Source organism: Notamacropus eugenii, chromosome 2 (genome assembly GCF_028372415.1).
Source record: "Notamacropus eugenii isolate mMacEug1 chromosome 2, mMacEug1.pri_v2, whole genome shotgun sequence".
Lineage (NCBI taxonomy): Eukaryota > Metazoa > Chordata > Mammalia > Diprotodontia > Macropodidae > Notamacropus > Notamacropus eugenii.
The window spans coordinates 270331653-270351664 of NC_092873.1; the positions used below are offsets into that span (position 1 = coordinate 270331653).

The window sequence follows — 20012 nt, forward strand, 5'->3', positions numbered from 1 at the left end:
AATTCAAAGAAATGGCTGTGGATGTTACAAGCAGGGTGACCTAGACAGCTCAGAGTTGCAATGCTGTAGAACCAGAGACTTGGTCTGCCTGAGCCATTTTTGAACCAGATGTGCCCTACCAATGGAAGCAGAAGCAAACCCTGTGGAGAACAAAAGGAAACAATCCATTAAACACACGCCCAGAGAGAATCATGACAGTAGAGCGGAAAGAGTTCTGGATTTGGAGTGAAGACCTGAGGTTCAAGTACCGTCTCTGGTATGTGCCCTTTAATGATAAAAGGGAGGCCAGGGGCTCAAGGAGGCCCAGCTAGCATAGAAGGCAGGCACCTGCTCCTGCTGGACCCTCACCAGCACTAGGTGGCGTTTGGGAAGCAAGCAGGGGGGGTGAGGGCATAAAACAGAGGAACTGAGGGAGTTTCCAGCCAAAACTTCTTAGTAAAGAGGAAGGTAAAGTCATCTCCCATGAGGGTGGGGCAAAGTTATAACCATGGGGAAACAAAATTTGCTGTTTAGAATTTAAAATTCATTTTTTTCATATGGGATGTATGTTTAATTAGTACTAAAAATAGGACTTACCCATTTTTTTAGAGCTATATTTTAGCAGAAGCTGATACTTCACTCTGAAGAGATTTTTAACATTGTTTCCATAGTGAAAATGTGCAACTTGGAATGCCAACTGCCACAAACGTCTCTTCCTGCCACCAGAGAGAAGATGCCATGGCCATTGACATGGCAATGAATGAAGTTTAAGACTTGCTTATTACTAGAATAAGAAATTTTAAAAGGTCCAGTGGTTTGAAAGGTCAAATTATGCTACAAGTTAAATGTTATCACCTATCTTAAGAGTACATGTTATTTTGGGGGCTAGGTACGGCACAAATAATAATAAAAAAAAAAATCACACCTAATTTTAACTAAATCTTCAGGTAGAAAGAAAGGCTGTTGAGATTTATCTAGTCCAGGCTACCTGCTTTTTCAAATACAGAAACAAACATTATTTAAAAAACACTCTATTTGTGGGCAGTACTAAAACAACAGATTGCCAAGGCTAGCCATAATTTGCCAACCCCTGATTCTGGTCTAAGCTTCCTGTTTACAGATGAAGGAAATGAGCACTATGGAAACTGAATAGCCCATTGCCCAGCATCCCCCAAGCTATTGAGTGGTGGAGCCCGGATTAGAATCTAGGTTTGGCCAACTATGGCTTAGTGTTCTCTACACTGTCACACCACCTCAAATGTCCCCAAAAGACAGCTGAAAGGGAGGAAAACTGGAGAAGTTGGAAAAGCAGAGGGCTTGGAGAAAGAAGACCAATAATAAACCTCAAAAGAATCAAATATTGGTTACATATTGGTCCAAACTTCCATTATAGTAAAGAAGTGTTCATATACAAAATCTACGTGCTTGTAACACAAATAGAAGCCCTGACAAGAACTTGGATGTATAATAGACATATTTTTTAGACATAGCATAAGAACTGAAAAGGAACCTAAATGTTATCTATTGACCAACTCCTCATTTTACAAATGTTCGGAAAGGTGCAGTCACTTACCCAGAGGCTCCCCAATGTTAGCTAACAAACCAGAACTAGAACTCAGTTCTCCTGCATCCTAATCCAATGCGTATCCCGCTATACGGTAAGGGTTGGTCTTTACATACATAAAACCAGTATTTCTAAATAGGTTTGATTTAGATTATTGGGAACAACTTCAAATCTCTTCAGTGACTGCGAGATGAATCCACATTATTCTGAAAACCTTGGTAACAAAATGATGCACCTCAAAGACCTAATATTTATTTAGAAGAAAGTTTTGAAATCATTAGGATTTTAAAATACTTGAGACTTAACTATTTAAATGTACTAAAAAAAGCCCCAGTTACCTCCACTTGACAGATTAAATGTCTATTATTAAGAAGACATTGTAAAGGTGCTGGGGATAGAAATTTTAAAAATACTAAAATAGAGTATTGAAAGATATTCAGTAGATTCTTAAATGTTCATACTTTTGATCTTATTTAACATAATCTATGCTATAAACCCCAAAGGGCATCTCAAACTGTTGCTATAGAGTTGGCAGATTTCGGGAAACCTTCCAAAAACTGAGGAAACTTAAGTCTGCCCACTTAACCTACAATGCAAAAGTTTTCACTAAAGAAATGATAGTTAATCTTATTCTGAGTGGCAGTTTCTTACTATTATTATTATTAGAAAGACTATAAGATTGTGATTACACTGTGTAATTACTTTACCTAGATTTCAATTAAAAATGGAACCTGTTAGAATCATAGAACATTCAGTATGTAGCTATTTCCTGCTCTGAAGAGAGAAATTTTCAAGATTTTTTTTTTTTACGGGAGAAATTCAAGGAGAGGAAATATGTGCACTGAAAATCCTACAACCCTGGTCTTGTTCTATTCTGACGAGCAGCTTTCATTTTTGTAAAAGGTAAAAAAAAAAATAGGTAGAAACCCTGTGCTGCTACATAATGAATAAGGAATTGTAGTCTGTCATAAACTATCTGGGAGAAGCTGGCTAAATCACTGTTCTTTGTGGACCAGTACAAATGCTTCACTCATACAAATGAGGCATTTGGGCTAGATGTTATATATGGTCCTAACTCTCCAAAATAGGGGCCACATACCCAAGTAAAACAACTGGTGGGTGTGCAAGAAGAAATGTAAAAATACCTGGGCCCTATTGGCCCCACCCCACTATAACCAGTTTTTAGCACAGGCTGCACCTGCTGCCTGACACAACAGGTCATCAGCTGCCAGAGGCAGATGCCACAGAGAAAGAGGGGGACCAAGAAGTCCTGGGGTGTACATAAGACCAATCAGGGCAATCCTCTGCAGGTTCTCTTCTTCCTCCTCATTTCCATTCCAAAAGCCTGTGAACGGTGTTGGTGGTGGGAGGACAGAAAGATGAGCAAGGTGCCTAGGCTATGAAAACCTAATAAACCTCAACAATCCTTCAAATATTGAAGCCAAAATAATATTTCTTCCTGCTTCTGCATGCCCCCTACACTTCTTTCTTTGAACTACCGTTCTTCCAATCACACAGTCCATGTAGGACACTTTTCACACCCTTAGACATCAATTCTCCAAATACGGATTGCAGGGCAGGACAAAATGGGCATTTTATTGAAATCGCTGCAAAAGTCTCTTTGGGGGTTCTTTATCACATGACCTCAAAGTTTTCTCACATAAATTACTGCCTATCCACACTGCCTCCAAATAGAGTTGATTTTGTGAACCCAAGTACAAGAAGTACAGGCTCCTTCAGGTCACTATGTCAGTTAATCACAGAAAAATTCAAAACAACCAAAGCTAATACTTTCAAGATTAAAAGCTACCTGCACCAAAGTTCTGCTTATTGGGAGATATATATTATATATAACATACCAACAAAGTAAAGACAATTGTAAATTAACCATTTTTATAATAAAAATGCCTCTTTGACAGAAAGCTCCTTCAGAAAAGGGCCAGAAGTGATATAGACAGAATATCCTGAATAACGTACTCTAATCCTATTCTCTGATTTCTTCCAATATTTTGAAATCAATACTTCTAAACTGTAAATATATTTTTTGCCTTTTTTTGGTTTGCAGCATATAAAAGTGAAAGAGAAGATTATAAGTGTGCTGCACCAAATTATGTACTGTCACTCATGCCACATTATATATCTTAATTTCCTAATCAAAATGTTTCTAGAGTCCATGTTTATTTTGGCATGTATTACATTTGTATGAAATATAAGACTGCTCATATATTTAAAATTTATATGAATAAATTGTAAATTTATATATCAAGTACAAATACTCTATACCTGACACTTTTATGTCCTAAGTTCAACCACTTATCCTTTTACTGAGTAACCTAAATGTTAAAAATAAAGCCAAAAAGAATAATGTTTAGTGTTTAAGAGGAACCTTTTGTTAAGAAAAAAAAGAAAGAAAGAAAAATAAGCTTTTCACATGATTGCATGGGGAAACAATCTGTTTCACACTGCCTTATGCCTCTCCTGGACTTAAGCCTGTTTTATTGGAACCATTTTGTGTATTTTTACAATGGAGGATGGGAATCTACAGATTTTTCTTTGAAAGGATATAAACATTTCAGTATATAAGGGATAAACTCTTTCAGTACACAATCTTTTTTTTTTTTCCAACCTTTTCATATAAATCTATCATTCAGACTCAAGGATGAGGAATGATTCAAAGGCATCATGGACAACTAGGAAGGCTGAATCCTTCATTATTTTCATCTAGCTCCAGAACCCTAAAATCCATAATGTGGATGATCTCCTAATCCTATACTTTCTTTAAGAAACAGAAGCTATGAACACCTGGGTTCAGGTCCCACCTCTGACACATGCTGACTATGTAACCCTTGGGAAGTCACTAAATTTCTCACTGCTACCTTATCTAGGAGTTCCCTCTATCAGTGAGATCATAAATCCAATCAACCTCCTCCTTTATTATTAGTAAAATCCAATTAAATCATATATACCATGCTTCATAAACCTCAAAGTGATGTGATGTACACACATACACACACACACACACACACATACACACACACACTTTTATATATGCTATTACTGTTACACACCTTAAGGAGGTCAAAGACAAAGATCTCATTCCCTAAAATATTCCTAGCTATACTTTATAAGACAACAAAATGGAACAGGCCACTAGGTGGAGCAGTGAATAGAATGTTAGGCCTGGTCTCAAGAAGACCAGAGTTCAAATCAGATCTCAGACACTAGCTGTGAGACCCTGGGAAAGTTGCTTAACCTCAGCTTGCCTCACTTTCCTCAATGACAAAATAAGGATAATGACAGCACCTACCTGCCAGGGTTGTTGTAAGGACCAAATGAGATAACAATTGTAAATACTTAGCACAATACTGATACATAGTAAATACTATATAAATGTTAGAATGTTAGCTGTTATAATTTTTAAAAATTGGCACACTGATACTGAAAAAGGCAACCAATACATGTGTCTTCTCTCTTACCTACATAAAAATTGAATCATAATTGAATCATCTATAAACAGAGGGCATCTGATGAAAGTATTAGTAGGAACAAGTACATTTTCTTTCTGCAGTACAATCAATGGTTCACATACTATTTCACAATTAAATTCACAATTCAACTATATTTATTGTTTGTCAATTAAGAAAGAACACTTGATTCCAGAGAGACTAAGAATCTACACAACAAATTCATTCAAGATTCCTTGGAAGAAACAAGAATAACTGATCAATGATAAAGATCAGGTGATGAATACATCGTAACAACTAGCATTTACAATAGCACTTGTAAGATTTGTGAAGCACTTTACAAAATGCAGAGGTTAGGTAGGTGCTATTATTATCATCCTAATTTTACAGCATGGGGGAACTGAGGTAGAGGCTAAGTGACTTACCCCAGTCATAGCTACTAAATGTCTCAGGCTGGATTTGAACTCAGGATTTTTTGATTCCAAGTCCAGTCCTATATTCACTGCACCACTTACCTGTAGTTAGGTGTTAATACACTTGATCCTGGAAAGTTAAGTACTATTATTATCTCCATTTTATGGAGAGAAAATATAGGTCAAGTGACTTGGCCACAGAATCATACAGGTAGCAATTGTCTGAGGCAGGATTCTAATTCAAGTCTTGCAGACTCCAAGGCCTGTGCTTTCTTTATACACTGTAACAACAAGCCGCCTATAATCTTATGTTCCAATTCCTTCACTTCACAGAATATAATCATTCTGGTCTTAGGGACCTGGATTTATTTCAAACAGCATGTGTGTCACACACACTTCTCTGAATTTTCAGTTCCCTCTCAACTACAATTGCTTTACTTTACCCTTTCCAAATCAAGAGTCACAGATGAGTCTTCCATAAGTAGGTTTCTCTCTTAAGCAGCTTTTAGGTCAAGGGTGTATGTGGATGGCCGCTTGTTGACTATATTGGAAAGGAGGTTCTTGGGGAGTTATGGCTTTGACTAGAAAGCTAAGCAATTTTGTGCTCAGCTAAGTTCTCTTTCTACTCTAACATGTTTTCTCTCTGAAAGAGGGGTGGGAGAGGGAGGTACCATATAGGAATCAACTAGAGGCGATATGAGGCCCTAAGAGTAGACTTAAAGGCAATATAGGAGGAAGAAGGCAGTGGCTGAACGAAGCTTCAACCTTAGCGGACACTGAATGAGCAGAAATACTGAAGATTGAAGTATCAGCCAAAACAGAAGGAAACCAATGATGATCAAACACCACCCCCCCTCCCCAGCCACAGCTCTCTTCCTGTTAAACTTAGGTCCCAATTTGTCCATTAAAAAAAAAAAAGCTTACAAGAAGGAGTTACTCTAATTGGGGGAGACAACACACAAAAAAGTTATCAGTGCATCTGGTATTCTCTGGTATTCTCTGGTCCTTTTTTTAAAAATTGAAGTGTGGTCACAGCATATGCTACAGTAGCTCCTTGGTGAGCATTGTCTCAGGAGACAGGTTAAAATCAGGGTGAGGGTAAGCATAAGCCTCAGACCTGTTAGTGAATTAGGGGGGTGTCTACCCCAAGCATGTGAAGACTTCCCCTGGGGGAGGTGGGTAAATGAGAGCAATTTGTTCCAATGGCCAGCAAGACAGAAGTAGGAGCCAAAGAGGCAATGGTTCTGATGATTGTCTAGCCACTGGAGCCAGTGAGGCTCAACTTTGCCTCACTTAAATCTAATTCACACACAAGTCATCATCTCTCTGGTCCATATATAAATACTGTTAGATAAATTATGTAGGATGTCTATCCAAATGCATGGTAGAAGGTGAGAAACAGACATCCTTCGACCACTTGGGCTTTTTCTGTGTAGATGGACGTCACATTCCTTTGAGTGATTACAGAACTCTTCCAGAAGACTATGGTGTTCTGGGGCTTGATCAAATCAGCACAGTATCTATAGGAACAAATGTAGAATCTCACCGTCACTCCATCACAGTGACAAATGCCTTTGTTAAACATATAACTTTCACATAGCTATTAAATAGCACCACTTAATATGTTTTGCATGATTGAACATGTATAACCCATATCAAATTACTTACTGCCTCAGGGAGAACGTGAAGAAGGGAGAGAGAAAATTTGGAACTCAAAATTCTTTACAAACCAATGTTTAAAATTGTCTTTATATTTAATTGGGGAAAAAAATAAAATATTATTTTAAAAATAAATAGCACCACTATAATCTTCCAGGAATCATGAAGAGATGACAGATTTCTTGGTAACAACTTTGTTGCTCTCCTGGGCTCTTAGTACTTCTCCTCAGAGTTCTCCACCATCTTTGTAAAGGCAGGCTCAGATCTGAACTCTTAGTTCCTTGACCTGCTCTCCTATCCCACCAGGGCAAGACCCCCTGAACTATGACATTCAGGGTCAACTTTTATGTTCAGTAGCCAGGGCCATGGGGATAGACTAGGTTGGCTGTGTCTAGCTTCAAATTTTTAAAGAGATCTCACAAGGACTTTTAGTTGAATATTTAACTACTATGAAAGGGAGTGGGGAACTGCTTTCCCAGTGCCATCTAATATCTGCTGTGGCCTTCTTTCTGCCTTATCTCCCTCACCCCCAATATCCCTGCTCAGTATTCACTGCTGATCAGGGCAGGGGAAGCCCAGCAGGTCTGATAAACTGTCCTACCAAATCACTGATGCCAGTCTGACCCCTGAACATAGTGGAAAATAAAAGACCTGGCTTGACAAAACTGAGGCATATACTTGGCTTCCAAGCTAACAAAAGGTGCCTGCACTGCTGGCTGTCCCACATGGTCATGGAGACAGCTGTTCTTATTGAGATGTTGGTGGTGGCCCTGGGTGCCAAGTTACAAGGGTTGGTCTAGTTTCAACATTTTCTACATCTAGAACCCTTCAGCAGTTGCCATTGCCAAAAGTAGCATTCCTGTGTATGCTTGGAAGGGGGAGTTAAATGAGGAATATCCTTGGTGCATCAAGCCGACCCTCTACTTTAAGATGGGGCATCCATTTAAATGAGCCTCAAAAGTCTCATCAAGCTAGACATCTCATTTCAGGGATGACCTTGTAAAGCAGCAAATTTCCTCATTACTGGAAATTAGGAAAGAGAGGTCAGTAAGTATTTTTTATGACAAATAGATTTTTTTTATTTCAAATTAAAAAAAGAAGAAATGGAAGTGGTAGGAAACAGATAGACCTTTCATTTTATATAGAAACACATAAAATAAATTAATGGTGAGCCATAATATCACCAAATTTAGCCATGGAGGGTCTAATTTTATAAGTCAAGCCACCTCATTTGTTCCTAGTAAGAAGCAGAATTCCCTAACATGCCAACCACACTCCCACTAGAAAATCCATGCAGGCAATGAAATGGTAACTTGATTTTTTTTTTTTTTAAAAAGGACAATGACTTGTTAAGGATATTTCAAACAGGATTCTTATTCAATTATGGGTTAGACTAGAAACTTTCTTCTAAGTGAAGCTGCCCATAAATGAATGAAGAAACATTTCCTGAATGCACATTTTATGGGCCAAGTACTAGGCTAAGCTCTGGCATGGTTTCACGAATCTCATTCTAATGGGGGGGTGGGGAGGAGTTCAATTGCAATGGAACAGCAGAATGGATGGAAAGGTTCCTGCGACCCCTTACTTCTGCCACATGACCAGTCTTCTTTTTGGGTACCTTCTGCCTCAATTCAGATACACAAAATCCTTGAAGTCAGGAGTTTTCTTTTTTAAATACTCAGCATAGTACCTGGTACATACAGTGATCAACAAAAGCTCTTTTCATTAATTTATTCACAAAAAATAACTGATAATCTATTGCAGTCTACCTTGGTCCCATCTAGCTCCTAGTACCTTTTCTTGTTTAGGAATATACGTATTCTGAAAAGCTGAGAGGAGAGGCTGAAAGCCAGGTCCTTCGAAAGCCTGTACAAATGTCCAGAGAATAAAAGAGAAGGAATCTCAGTTCAAACACAAGGAACAAGTAGTCCAGTCTGGGTGAAAAGGATGTCGTGCAAAAGGAAAGAAGTAATGTCAAACAAAACTGGAAAGAAAGGTAAGATGGTGCCTGATTACAGAGGGATTCAAATGCCAGGTATAGGCACTTCAAAATTATCCCAAAGGCTCCTTATGAACCACCACAGATCTGTTAAAATACGGTCAAACCTGTACCTTAGATTCTTTTTTCAAATGTGTATAAAAGGATGGCTCAGAAAGGGGAAAGACTTGAAGCAGACAGGAACAATCAGGAGGCTATTTAATAGACCAGAAAGGGTGGAGAGGAAGGTCTGAAGGAGGGAAATGAACAGAGTGAACAAAAGGGTGAACGAGAAAAAGCCTTTCCTGCCTACTCAGTGAGTGTGTCCTGGGGAAACAAAGAACAGCAAAGGCAGTCCCTGCCTCCCAAACAGCTCATTTTCTAATAGGAGGAGACAACAGAGTGAAAGTCTCAGCTGTGAGCTGGCTGCAAAGGCCCTGCTATCCCAAAGGAGCAACCAGTCAAACAGAGAGTAACATCTTTTTTGTTTCAATTAATAAAAACCACATTCACTTGTGTTGAACGACTCTGGCAGTGAGAATTCTCATTTCTTACTGACAACTAGAGAAAAGGGAGAGAATCAAGATCTGGAAAGATGGATAATAAGCCACCAGAAAACTCTGAACAGATAATTCCCAAAAGAAATGTAAGTTATCAATAACCACATAAAAAGAGCCTCCAATCACTACAAAAAGGAATTCAAACAACTGATGTTCCACCTCACACCCATTAGAGTGGCAAGGATGAACAAAAAAAAGGGGAAATAACAATCAGTGGAAGGAAACTGAGAGGACATGGAACTCTACTGGCTGAACTGTGAATAGTCCCACCATTCAGGAAGAATGTGGAACTCTAGCCAAAAAGTCACTAAAGCCAGGGGTCAGTAAACTAGGGCCCACAGGCCAGGTTCAGCAGCCTGGTTTTGCACACCTCCTAAGAGAAGCATGATTTTTTACATGTTAAAACATGTTAAAATAAAGCGTTCATTTTTTTTTAAGTGTAAAAGCCATTCTTACTTAGCTAGCTAGCCCTTACAAAAGCAAATGGTAGCCATTTGGCCATGGAGCTATAACCTGTTGACCTGTACACTAGGCTATGGGAAGCAAGATAGCATAGTAGATAGAGTACCAGCACTGGAGCCAGGAAGACTCATCCCCCTTCCCCCACTTCAAACTTCGTGACCCTGTGCAAATCACTTAACCCTGTTTGCCTTGGTTCCTCGTCTGTAAAAATGACCTGGAGAAGGAAATGGCAAACCACTCTAGTATCTGTGCCAAGAAAACACCAAACAGGGTTGGACATGACTGAATAACCAGCAGTAGGCTATGATTATTCCCTCTGATTCACTAATATTATGAGACATATACCCCCAAAATACCAAAGGACCAGTAAATTCAAAAAGATATTTACTGCAATTTTTGTTGCTATAGCAGAGAACTGGAAACAAACATTTGTTTCCCACTAGGGAAGGCTAGACAAATCTCAATGAATTATCAACAATTACCAAAAGACTGATGATGAAGCATGTGTCACTCCTCTAGGCATGAAGTGCAAAATGATAAAACATTTTTCGAACTATCCATACAATGCAGGTTTGTTAGGAATTGGATCTAAATGACCTCACCAAGACATAAGACCAATAAGACAAATATATTAAACATATTCCACTATATGTAATTTCAATAGGTCAAGATAGTTTGGACTCCTTTCTTCATGCCAATAAAGTGAGAAAGGAAAGACTCAAATGACCCAAACCCTAATCTCACATTAAAAAAAATGGGATCCCCCCCACACCCCTAGTAGCTTTTAAACAATTCAAGAGGTTACAGGATCAAATGGCAATGTGGTATGGAATTTGATGTGAATCCATCAGTTTTACATCAGAAAAGGAAAATAAAAGTTTCCTTTCTCTAGATGGAGAAAGGGATTAGATCTGATTTAACTGTTCCAGAAAACTCCTAGATAAAAATACTCCTACTACCTCAGGCTTTCTCCTTTCTCCACAGCTAATCTTAAGAGAAAGGCTTAAAACATGGAGAAATGACTTGCCAAGAACAGTAGGTATCAGGTAAAACTTGAACCCAAATCTTCCTGGATCCAAGGGCAGTTCTATCCACTATGGTGGAGAAAGGAATGGGGAAGACTAGGGAAGGGATTATCTTTTTAGGAGCTCCTTAAAGGAAAAGGTCTGTGTCCTACTTGTTTATTCCCTTATACCTGGGACAGAGTAGGTACTAAACTATTTTTTAACCCTACATAAAAAGGGCCAGAAAATGGCAATAAAAATATATTTTCCCTTAATACTTAAAAAAATTAACCATTGTATCACTTTCTCTTTATCATTTAAAAAAAAAAATGCAGAGGCAGAGTTCTGAGGTTTTAAGTGAAGGGAAAAAAGGACCTAAAGCCTTAACCATGGACCACTAGTTGCTTGCATATTTATCATCAGGCATGACCTTCTCCAGTCTTTCTTTGTGTCTCCAACACTTAGCACAGTCCCTGGCACATGGTAGATGCCTAAAAATTCTTCTTGATTTGACTTTATCCAAGAAGCAGTAGGGAACCACTGGAGGTTGTACTGACCAGGGAAGTAAAATGATCAGTTCTGTACATCTAAGTAAAATCACTTTGGCAGCTGGTCAGGGACTATCAGGAGATTAACAAGACAGTTTTCAAAAGAAGAAATTCAATCAATAAAAACTTTCCAAAACACTACTAGAGAAATGTAAATTAAAGCAGCCTATGATTCTACCTCACAGCCGTAAGACAGACAAAAATGACAAAAAGGGACACCAACAAATGTTAGTGAGGCTGCAAGAAAACCCCAAAACCCGAAAGCCACATTGGGGTAAATGTGAACTGGTCCAGACATTCTGAAAAGTAATCTGAAACTGTGCCCATGGGTTACTTAGTCATGTACACACTTCTTCACCCAGAAATTACCACTGTGCCTATACCTCAAAAAGATCAAAGGGAAAGGTTCCATGAGTAACTACAGATAGTTACAGAATTATTTTTGTGCTGACAAAGAAATTGAAAGAAACTAAGGATGTGCCCATCAATTGGAGAACGGCTTGGAAAAATTATGACACACGTAGAACATAATTATGCTTTAAGAAATGATAGAAGGGACAGTTTCAGAGAAACCTGAGATTTCTATGAATTGATGCAAAGTGAACCAAGCAAAACCAAAAAAACAACATACACAATGACAATCATCCTATAAACAAAACAACTCTGAAAGTCCTAATAACCCTGACCAATACACTGAACAACCACAATTCCACAGACCTGTTGAAATCTTGATCAGACAGAGAAGTAATGGTTTTGGTGCAGAATGAAATATGTATTTTTTGGACATGGTCAACGTGGGAAATGTTTTGCTTCACTATGTTGTAAGGTTCTCATTTTTTTTCTCATCTCCCTCTCCAATAAGGGGAAGATAAAACAAGATTTTCAATTAAAAAAATTATTAAGTATATTTTAAAGAGCTTAATCTTTTTGTAGGAATAATCTTCAATTCAGGTACAATAAGAGGAACATAACGGTTAAATTAAATCTACTGGGCAGAGGTCTGAAGTTTGGAAGCATTTTCAGCAACTCTTCAAGGAGCCCCCCAGCTGTCAACATGCCAAAGATCAAACACGTCAAAGTTAGTTACACCTGAAACAGTATGGCTACCACTTGGATTACCATGAGAAAAAGAAAAAGAAGCAAAGTTGAAAGGCTCAAAGAAAGCAAAGAAAATGATTGGTCTAAAAGCCAAAGTGGTAAACAACATCATGCTGAGAAGATGCAAATGAAAAAGACTCTCAGATGCACAGAAAGAGAAATACTAACGGAAAAAATGATGAAAAAATCCCCAAGGAGCAGTGCCTTCCTATCTGCTGGACAGAGAAGTACAATCTGGAGCCAAAGTCCTTTCCAACATTAAACAGAAAACAGAAAGCTGGTAAATGAGAAATTCCCTTGCCAAAAGTTCGCGCTCAGAGAGAAACAGAAGTGTTAAAGGAAAGAGAAGAGAACAGTTACTAAAGTCTGCATCCTTGAGGATGGCTGTCCTCCAAGACCCTTGAAATAGGAAAGCTTTATTAGGCCAATGGGCTTGCAACTTAAGAAGGCTCATGCAACTCATCCTGAACTTAAAGTCACTTTTTGCCTGCCAATACTTGGTGTGAAGAATCCCTCCTCCCCACTACATACAACTTTGGGTGTTATTACCAAAGGGACTGTAGGGACTGTCACTGAAATGAATGTGAGTGAGCTGGGTCTTGTGACACAAGGAGGCGAAGTTATCTGGGGAAAATATGCACAGTTTACCAACAATCGGGAAAATGATGGATGCATAAATGCTGTCTTGCTTGTTTGACTGATTGAAGTTCTACATCTTTGACAATTATTAAAGATTCTACAACATATTAAGAAAACAACAATCACTACATTGAACAGTCACAAAACAAAACCAAAGATCCAATTCTACACGTTGGTTGTTTTGATTTGAGGTTAACTTGGAAAGGAGATGAGATGCTATTTTCTGTTCTTTTATGAGCCTTTTTCCTATTTTGGAGTAGTAATAAAAAAAAGTTTGTAGCTAAAACAATTAAATCTATTGATAATTTAAAAAAACCAAATTATTAATTTTAAAGAACCTTCCCTCCTCCCCCCAAAAAGTTTAACAAGCAGCAAATTGACTGAAATGCTAGGGGGAGGGGAAGAAGAGAGAACAAGTGAAATACCACTTAGATTAACAGCTGCTGGGGGAAAAAAATCAAGATATAGTCTTGAATCAATGCCAGTTATTCTGAGAAAACAAAAGTAGGAGGTATGGTTCTAATGCTTGAGAAACTTATTTAGTTAAAAAACAAAACTAAAAGTCAGTGATAGAGAAAAGGAAATTGGATTTCTATAAAGATTTGGATTATACATATGAAAAAGACCATCCTACAGGCAGGAAACACCATTTCAGTTTAGGGAGTTAACTATAAAAGCCTCTTCCTGGACATCTTGAAGAATATAGGCAGCTAAGTAGGACATGTGATAAAATTCCTTTAACAGGCAGAATTATATTATATACATTATATTTACATGTGTTATATGTAAATTTCAAAGTTACACAATGTTTCACATATATTATTTTATTCTCACAATTTGCTGTGGCATAGGTGCTATTATTATCCCCGTTTTACAGATAAGAAAACTTAGCCTGGAAAAAAAGTGTAACTGGCCCAAGGTCACACTGCTCATAAATGTCAGAAATTGGAATGGAATTCTGGTCTTCCTCACTCTAGGTCCAATAGGTATCTACCGTAGTCATCTAGCTCCCTCATAAATGTTTAGATTTGGGGGTCAGAGTCAGTTTTCCTGACATTTCCAAATCAAACTGCCTGTACTCAGACCTTCATCTTCATCCTCATTTTGCCTCAGAAACTAGACTCTCTTAGGATCCTGGACTCTGATAGGCAGTCTTATATTGCCCAGAGTCAAGGTTCCACATCTCTAATCCTGTCTCCTCTTGCTTGCTCCTATTTTATGGACTCTAAGCTCCTGGAGAGCAAAATCCATCTTTCCTGCCAAACATTGAGGCAATTCCTATGTTTTTTTTCTCTTTATCCTTAAAGTAATGAGCGTACAATATCCTATTTATCTCCATTGTTCCTCTGAAGAGTTCTGTTCTGTACATAGGGGTTTGATAAATTCATGATTTTACTCTCTATACCCATTAGTATTTTAGAGATGTGGCTCATACCCCAGAATTTAAGCTTCTTGGGGGTTTTGCTTGCATCCTTATACTCCCAGAAACTAGTACAGAGCCTTGTATACAGTAGACAATTAATAAATGTTTATTTAATTCGATTACTGAATTCAGGTTTGTTTAAGACTAAAGGCTCACAATTGTTTTTCATCTGTCCTTACACATCTCCCTACCCCTTTGCTCATCTTCATTGCCTGGGAAGTGGACACTACTCAACTCTCAGATATAACAATGTTCTCTTTTCAAAGTACACCTCCTCAAATTTCAGACTTTCTGACTAAAAAGTAATACCAACATTTTACGGATCTGTAATTTCATTGGTGTAGGTTAACCTACTACCCCACCCCACATAAGGATCACAATTCCTCTACAATAAGATCCTCTCCATTCATTTCTGAGTACAAAAAATTAATCAGTGAAATTTCCCAAATTGGCTAGACTGGCCCTCAGATTTGGAGTTTAGGCTCATACCCAAAGTCTTTCCAGCATGGTAGAGGCCACCAGAACTTCCCACCAGGAGGTTAAAGCTGCAGAAGCCAGAAGTCGTTGCATGGACACTGCTAGAAAGTGGGAAAAATCATGCTATATGTGAGCTCAAGAAACTGAGGATATTTTAACCTGGAGAAGTCTTGGGGTAGACAGACATGATAGCTATGAGAATTCTTGGTATCTAAGGAACTAGAAACAATGGGTAGAAGTTGTGGACAGATAAATTTAAGCTTTGTAACAACTACTACAGAACTATCCCAAAGTGAATGAGCTGCTCTTCAAAATTGTCAAGTTTCCTTTCACTTGATGACTTCTAGCAAAGGATGTCATGGAGGAGCTTCACTAAGGTCTAACAATGGAAATCCTTAGATCTGTGACTCCTACTACATGGAAGAGGGATAAGGTTTTTTTTCCTGCTTGACCCCATTATTAGAAGCAATGAGTTAAAGTTGCCAAGCTTCAGGCTTCAAAGAAAATTTCCTAACAAGCAAAGCAATCCAACAAGTATGACTATTTCTCAGACATGCCATAGGAAGATCCTTTTCAGGTACAGACTGGACTAGAAGACCCTGAGGACCCTTCCAATATTCACATTCTATAATCCTATTTTATAGATTTTATTAAGAAGTAGCACTTGGTAGAGAGAAGATAGAGCATTAGACCAAATCAGGAAGACCTGAGCTCAAGTCCTGCTTTAGACACTAATTAGTTTTGTGACCCTAAGGAAGTTATTTTAAACTCTCTCAGTTTCCACTCTGTAAAATGCACATTATAATACACTTCACAAGGCAGCACAGAGGGTCAAATGAGATAACAGCACTTTCTATGTCATTTACCTTTACATAGCACCTACATTAACCTCAGCTATTATTAAACTATACATACCATTTGGTATTTAAACTTCTTTAAATGGTGACTTATGTACTCAATGACCAATTAGAAAAGGGCAGGAACTTCCCCATTATTCTGCAAAGTATAGCAGTCATTCACTGCCAAGAAAAACATGTTATTTGAAGGACTGCCAAGGTTATTTGTACTTCATATATGTAGAGAACTATACAAAAGACTAAGAGGCATTATTGCTGCCTGCCAAGAGTAGTCATCACCCCCAGATTCATGAAACTAATGCTATTAATTTATATAATATGCCGGGCATATTCATGAGTCAAGATATAAAAGTATGAAAGTATGTTTTAAAAATGTTACAGCACCCCCGTCCCCTAAGCAAGCAGACATTTGAAATGACTTTCCAGAATCTAATACCTACACAAAGGGAGTAGGAATGGAGGGAGAGTAGAGGCTCTCATTTCAAAAGTCTACATAATGGTAAACACTGATTTTTTAATAAATTTCAAAGTAGTTTGTTAGGATTATTTCCTAAAAATAAATGATGCACCTTATCAAATAAAAGTGTAGAAGCTTGGTTCTTGGAGAAGTCAATTACACCTATATTTCACAGATTATATATAATATACAGACACATATTATGTATAATCTCTATATATTACACAGAAGAAAAGAGAACCTGCCAAATTCATTAGGCTAAAAAAACCAATAAACAGAGCTCAGCTGATCCTTGTTTCTAAATGAAGAGTGTTAAATGTTTTTTGGCTGAAAAGCAAGTTCCTACTGGTGGATGATATTGTGGTGACTACGATCAAATAATCATAGGACCTCCTCAAAGTCAACCATGAATACTCAAGAGACTGGCTTTACAACCCATTTAGAAAAGACTCAATGGATGAAAAATAACTATAGCCTAGACCAACGGTGTCAAACTCAGGAGAGAAAAAAAAGAGAGGGCCCATTAAGGATCACTGAGGCCCCCAAGTTGAGTTAGAATGTTCTGGTCTATTTTTATTGATTTTGTAAACTATTTTCCAATTACATTTTAACCTGGTTTGATATGCACTTAAGATTGAGGACACCTCTGGTCCAGACTAAGACATATATCTGAGTAGCTAGTGGAGTTCATATACTAACATAAATATCTGGGAGAGGCACTTCAGACAGTCGATCACTTGGCCCAGAATATGTTGAAATGAGCAGGCTGGTTGCTTTTGAGATTGTGAAGAGCTTTAGATAATCCCAACCTACACTCCAGTGCAATAATTTTTTTAAAAACTCTTTTTAAACACAAATGATCTCTCAGCAATGTCCTATGGCTGTGAACCTTAGACAACCAGAACCTCTGAAATATCACATTGCGAGTAACCTAAGGGCAACTGAAGCCAAGCAGACTTCAACCTGTTCTCTGAGATGAATATCCCCAAACTAAAACGGAAGATGAGAAGAGAAGGCAGGCTGGTGAATTGAGGAGAAGGGTTGATAACAAATGGCCACAGAGCACAGCACCGTTCCTTAGGAAAAGTAAAACTATCCAGAGGAATGCCTCCAGCAAGGGTGGATCCTCAGGAGGGTTTATGGGAGAAAATGGACAAAAATTGAACGGGAAGAAGATAAATGCGAGCTGAGATCAACAAGTGGGAAAAGTTCCACGGTCAATGAGATCACAGAGTTACTACCTAAGTTCTAAGGCACAACCAGCTAGGGTGAAAAAAAAAATTCAAAGCCTTTAAACTGTACATTTATTGCTGCTTTTCCTGCTATCCCAAATGGCATTCTAAAATACCGAATGATTCTTCAGTGGCCTTCTCCCATAAGGATAACTGTATACAAAACTTAAAACCCCCTACAATTTAGTTTCTAACAATCTTCTAAACTCAAACCCCTCATCTCCTTTGTCCTATTTCAACTAAAATATTTTAAATACATTAAAAATCTTTTTAACATGCACGTTACAATCTCTGACGTTAAATATACATATATACACACATATACATATACACACACACAACCAGGCGTAATATATTTCATATACCTAATATGTATATAATGTGCGCATATACACATATCAGTTTAAATATTAGATAGGTGAAAATTAAACCAAATAAAAACTGAGCCTGGATGAGCATGGGAAAGCAAGCAGACAGGAGTCCCCTGTGGAGACGGCCATATCTCAGTCCAACAGGGCACCCCCGCGCCGGGTGGACAGGCTTGACAGTAGCCACGTGAAACATAAGGCTATCCTTGACCCACTAGGCAGTCAGGTGAACTCAATGGCCATCCTGAAATGCTTCGGTTCCCAGGAGGTTAATGGAAATTGAAGCCCAGCAGCCCAGCTCTGTGGCTCTTTTGGCTGCACCAGCAAAAAGCAGAGACAATGAGCATTCTGTGCACGGATCCGCTCCCATTGGTCGCTCTCTTCCCCCCCAGAAGCCCCTGATGTAATGTGCTTGGAATGCAGGGAGGGAGGAAGGAAGAAGGGGATTTAGGGAGGGGGGAGGAAACTCCTCTCATCTTTTCCCCCTAACCCAAAGGAGGCCAATGCCCCGCACCGAGTACCAGGCTAAACCCGCCCAGGGGCGCTGCAGCAGAGGAGCGATAAAGGCGCTATCGGCGAAGCCCAAGCGCTCAAATCGGCCCCCGGCCCCCGGCCCATTATTAGCGGGCACTTAAGAAAGGGCAGCCCAAGCTAGCCCGGCGCCTGCCAACTTGGCAGCGCGCTCCACAAGTTCCCGAGTCTCCCGGGGCGCGGGGAGCAGAGGGGAGCGGCGCGGGGGCTGGGGGCGATCGCCGAGCCGGGCCGGGCCGAGCCTCCTCCTCCCTCCCTCGGGCGGGGAGGGAACAATAAAGGACCTGGATTTGGCCACGTAGCCGCCCAGATTCACCGCCGCCGTCGGCCGAGGGGATGGGAGGGAGGGAGGAGGGAGGGAGAAGAGCCAGCCCATCAAGGAGACGGCCCGGAGGGAGGCAGCGGCGTCCCCCCAGCTCGGCGCGGGCCCTCCTCCGCCCCCTCCCGCACATGCAAAGCTCAAGTCAAGGGTCCGGGGGGCGCCCGCACCAGGGCAGCCCCGCACGGCGGTTAGGCACCAGATGCCTAGAGTCCCGCCGGAACAAAGCCGAAGGAGGAGGAGACCAACGGGGGCGGGGGGGGGGGGGGTAGCTGAGGGACCCTGCTCATCCAACGGGCCCCCTCCTAGGCTCCGGGACCACCCCGCCCAGCCCAGCCCCGGGCCGAGCCGACCGCATTTACCTTGTTCTTGACCTCGGCCGAGAGCCCGTACGAAGGGCCCTTGTTGAAATGGGTCATGGCGTTGGTGACTCGAGTCCGGTCCCGCGTGTCAACGTCCACGGCGCTGGATCCTGCTCCCTCGCTGGGTCCCCGACGTCGACGGCGGGAGTAGCTGCTTAGGATGCTCCGGGGGTGTCCCGGGAGGCCACGCTAGGAAAGCGGCGCTCGGGGGACCAAGGCGGGCGTCCGGGTCTGGCCCTGGGGCTGGGCTAGACGGCTGCCCGCAGAACGTTCTAGTACGGGACCGGATTCCCCTGCACCACCCGCGCCGCGGCTCCCCGCAAACTGCCCCCCTCCCCTCTTCCCGAAGCCTTTAGGGATTGGCGGAGGAGACCGACCAATGGGGAAGCTCCTCCTCCCCGCCCTCCTTTCCAGGGGGAGCAAGTCTGGCCAATGGAAAGGCCGAGAGGGAAGTTAAGAGTCCTTCCCCCTCTTCTTCTCCCCCTCCCCCATCCCGGAGACGATCGGACCACCTCGTGCCCCCTAGCTGGGCCGGGCGGGGCCGGCGGCTCCACCTCCGGGCGGGGCCGGGAGAAGGAGAGAGAGTGGGAGCCTGAGGCGGGGCTGCGCTGGGAGCCG

General features: G+C 40.5%; 1 protein-coding gene and 1 pseudogene across 1 annotated transcript in view; one reads left to right on the plus strand and one right to left on the minus strand.

Moving 5' to 3' along the window:
• The window catches only part of CNN3 (calponin 3), a 34764-nt gene extending 15028 nt beyond the window's left edge, over positions 1-19736 (minus strand). The window contains exon 1 of the mRNA XM_072644068.1: positions 19395-19736. Within this exon, the coding sequence (XP_072500169.1) occupies positions 19395-19451 (57 nt within the window). The 5' untranslated portion in view covers positions 19452-19736. The remainder of the gene's footprint in view (positions 1-19394) is intronic.
• LOC140530433 (ribosome biogenesis protein NSA2 homolog pseudogene) lies at positions 6802-14767 on the plus strand (annotated as a pseudogene).
• Positions 19737-20012: the final 276 nt, after the last annotated feature.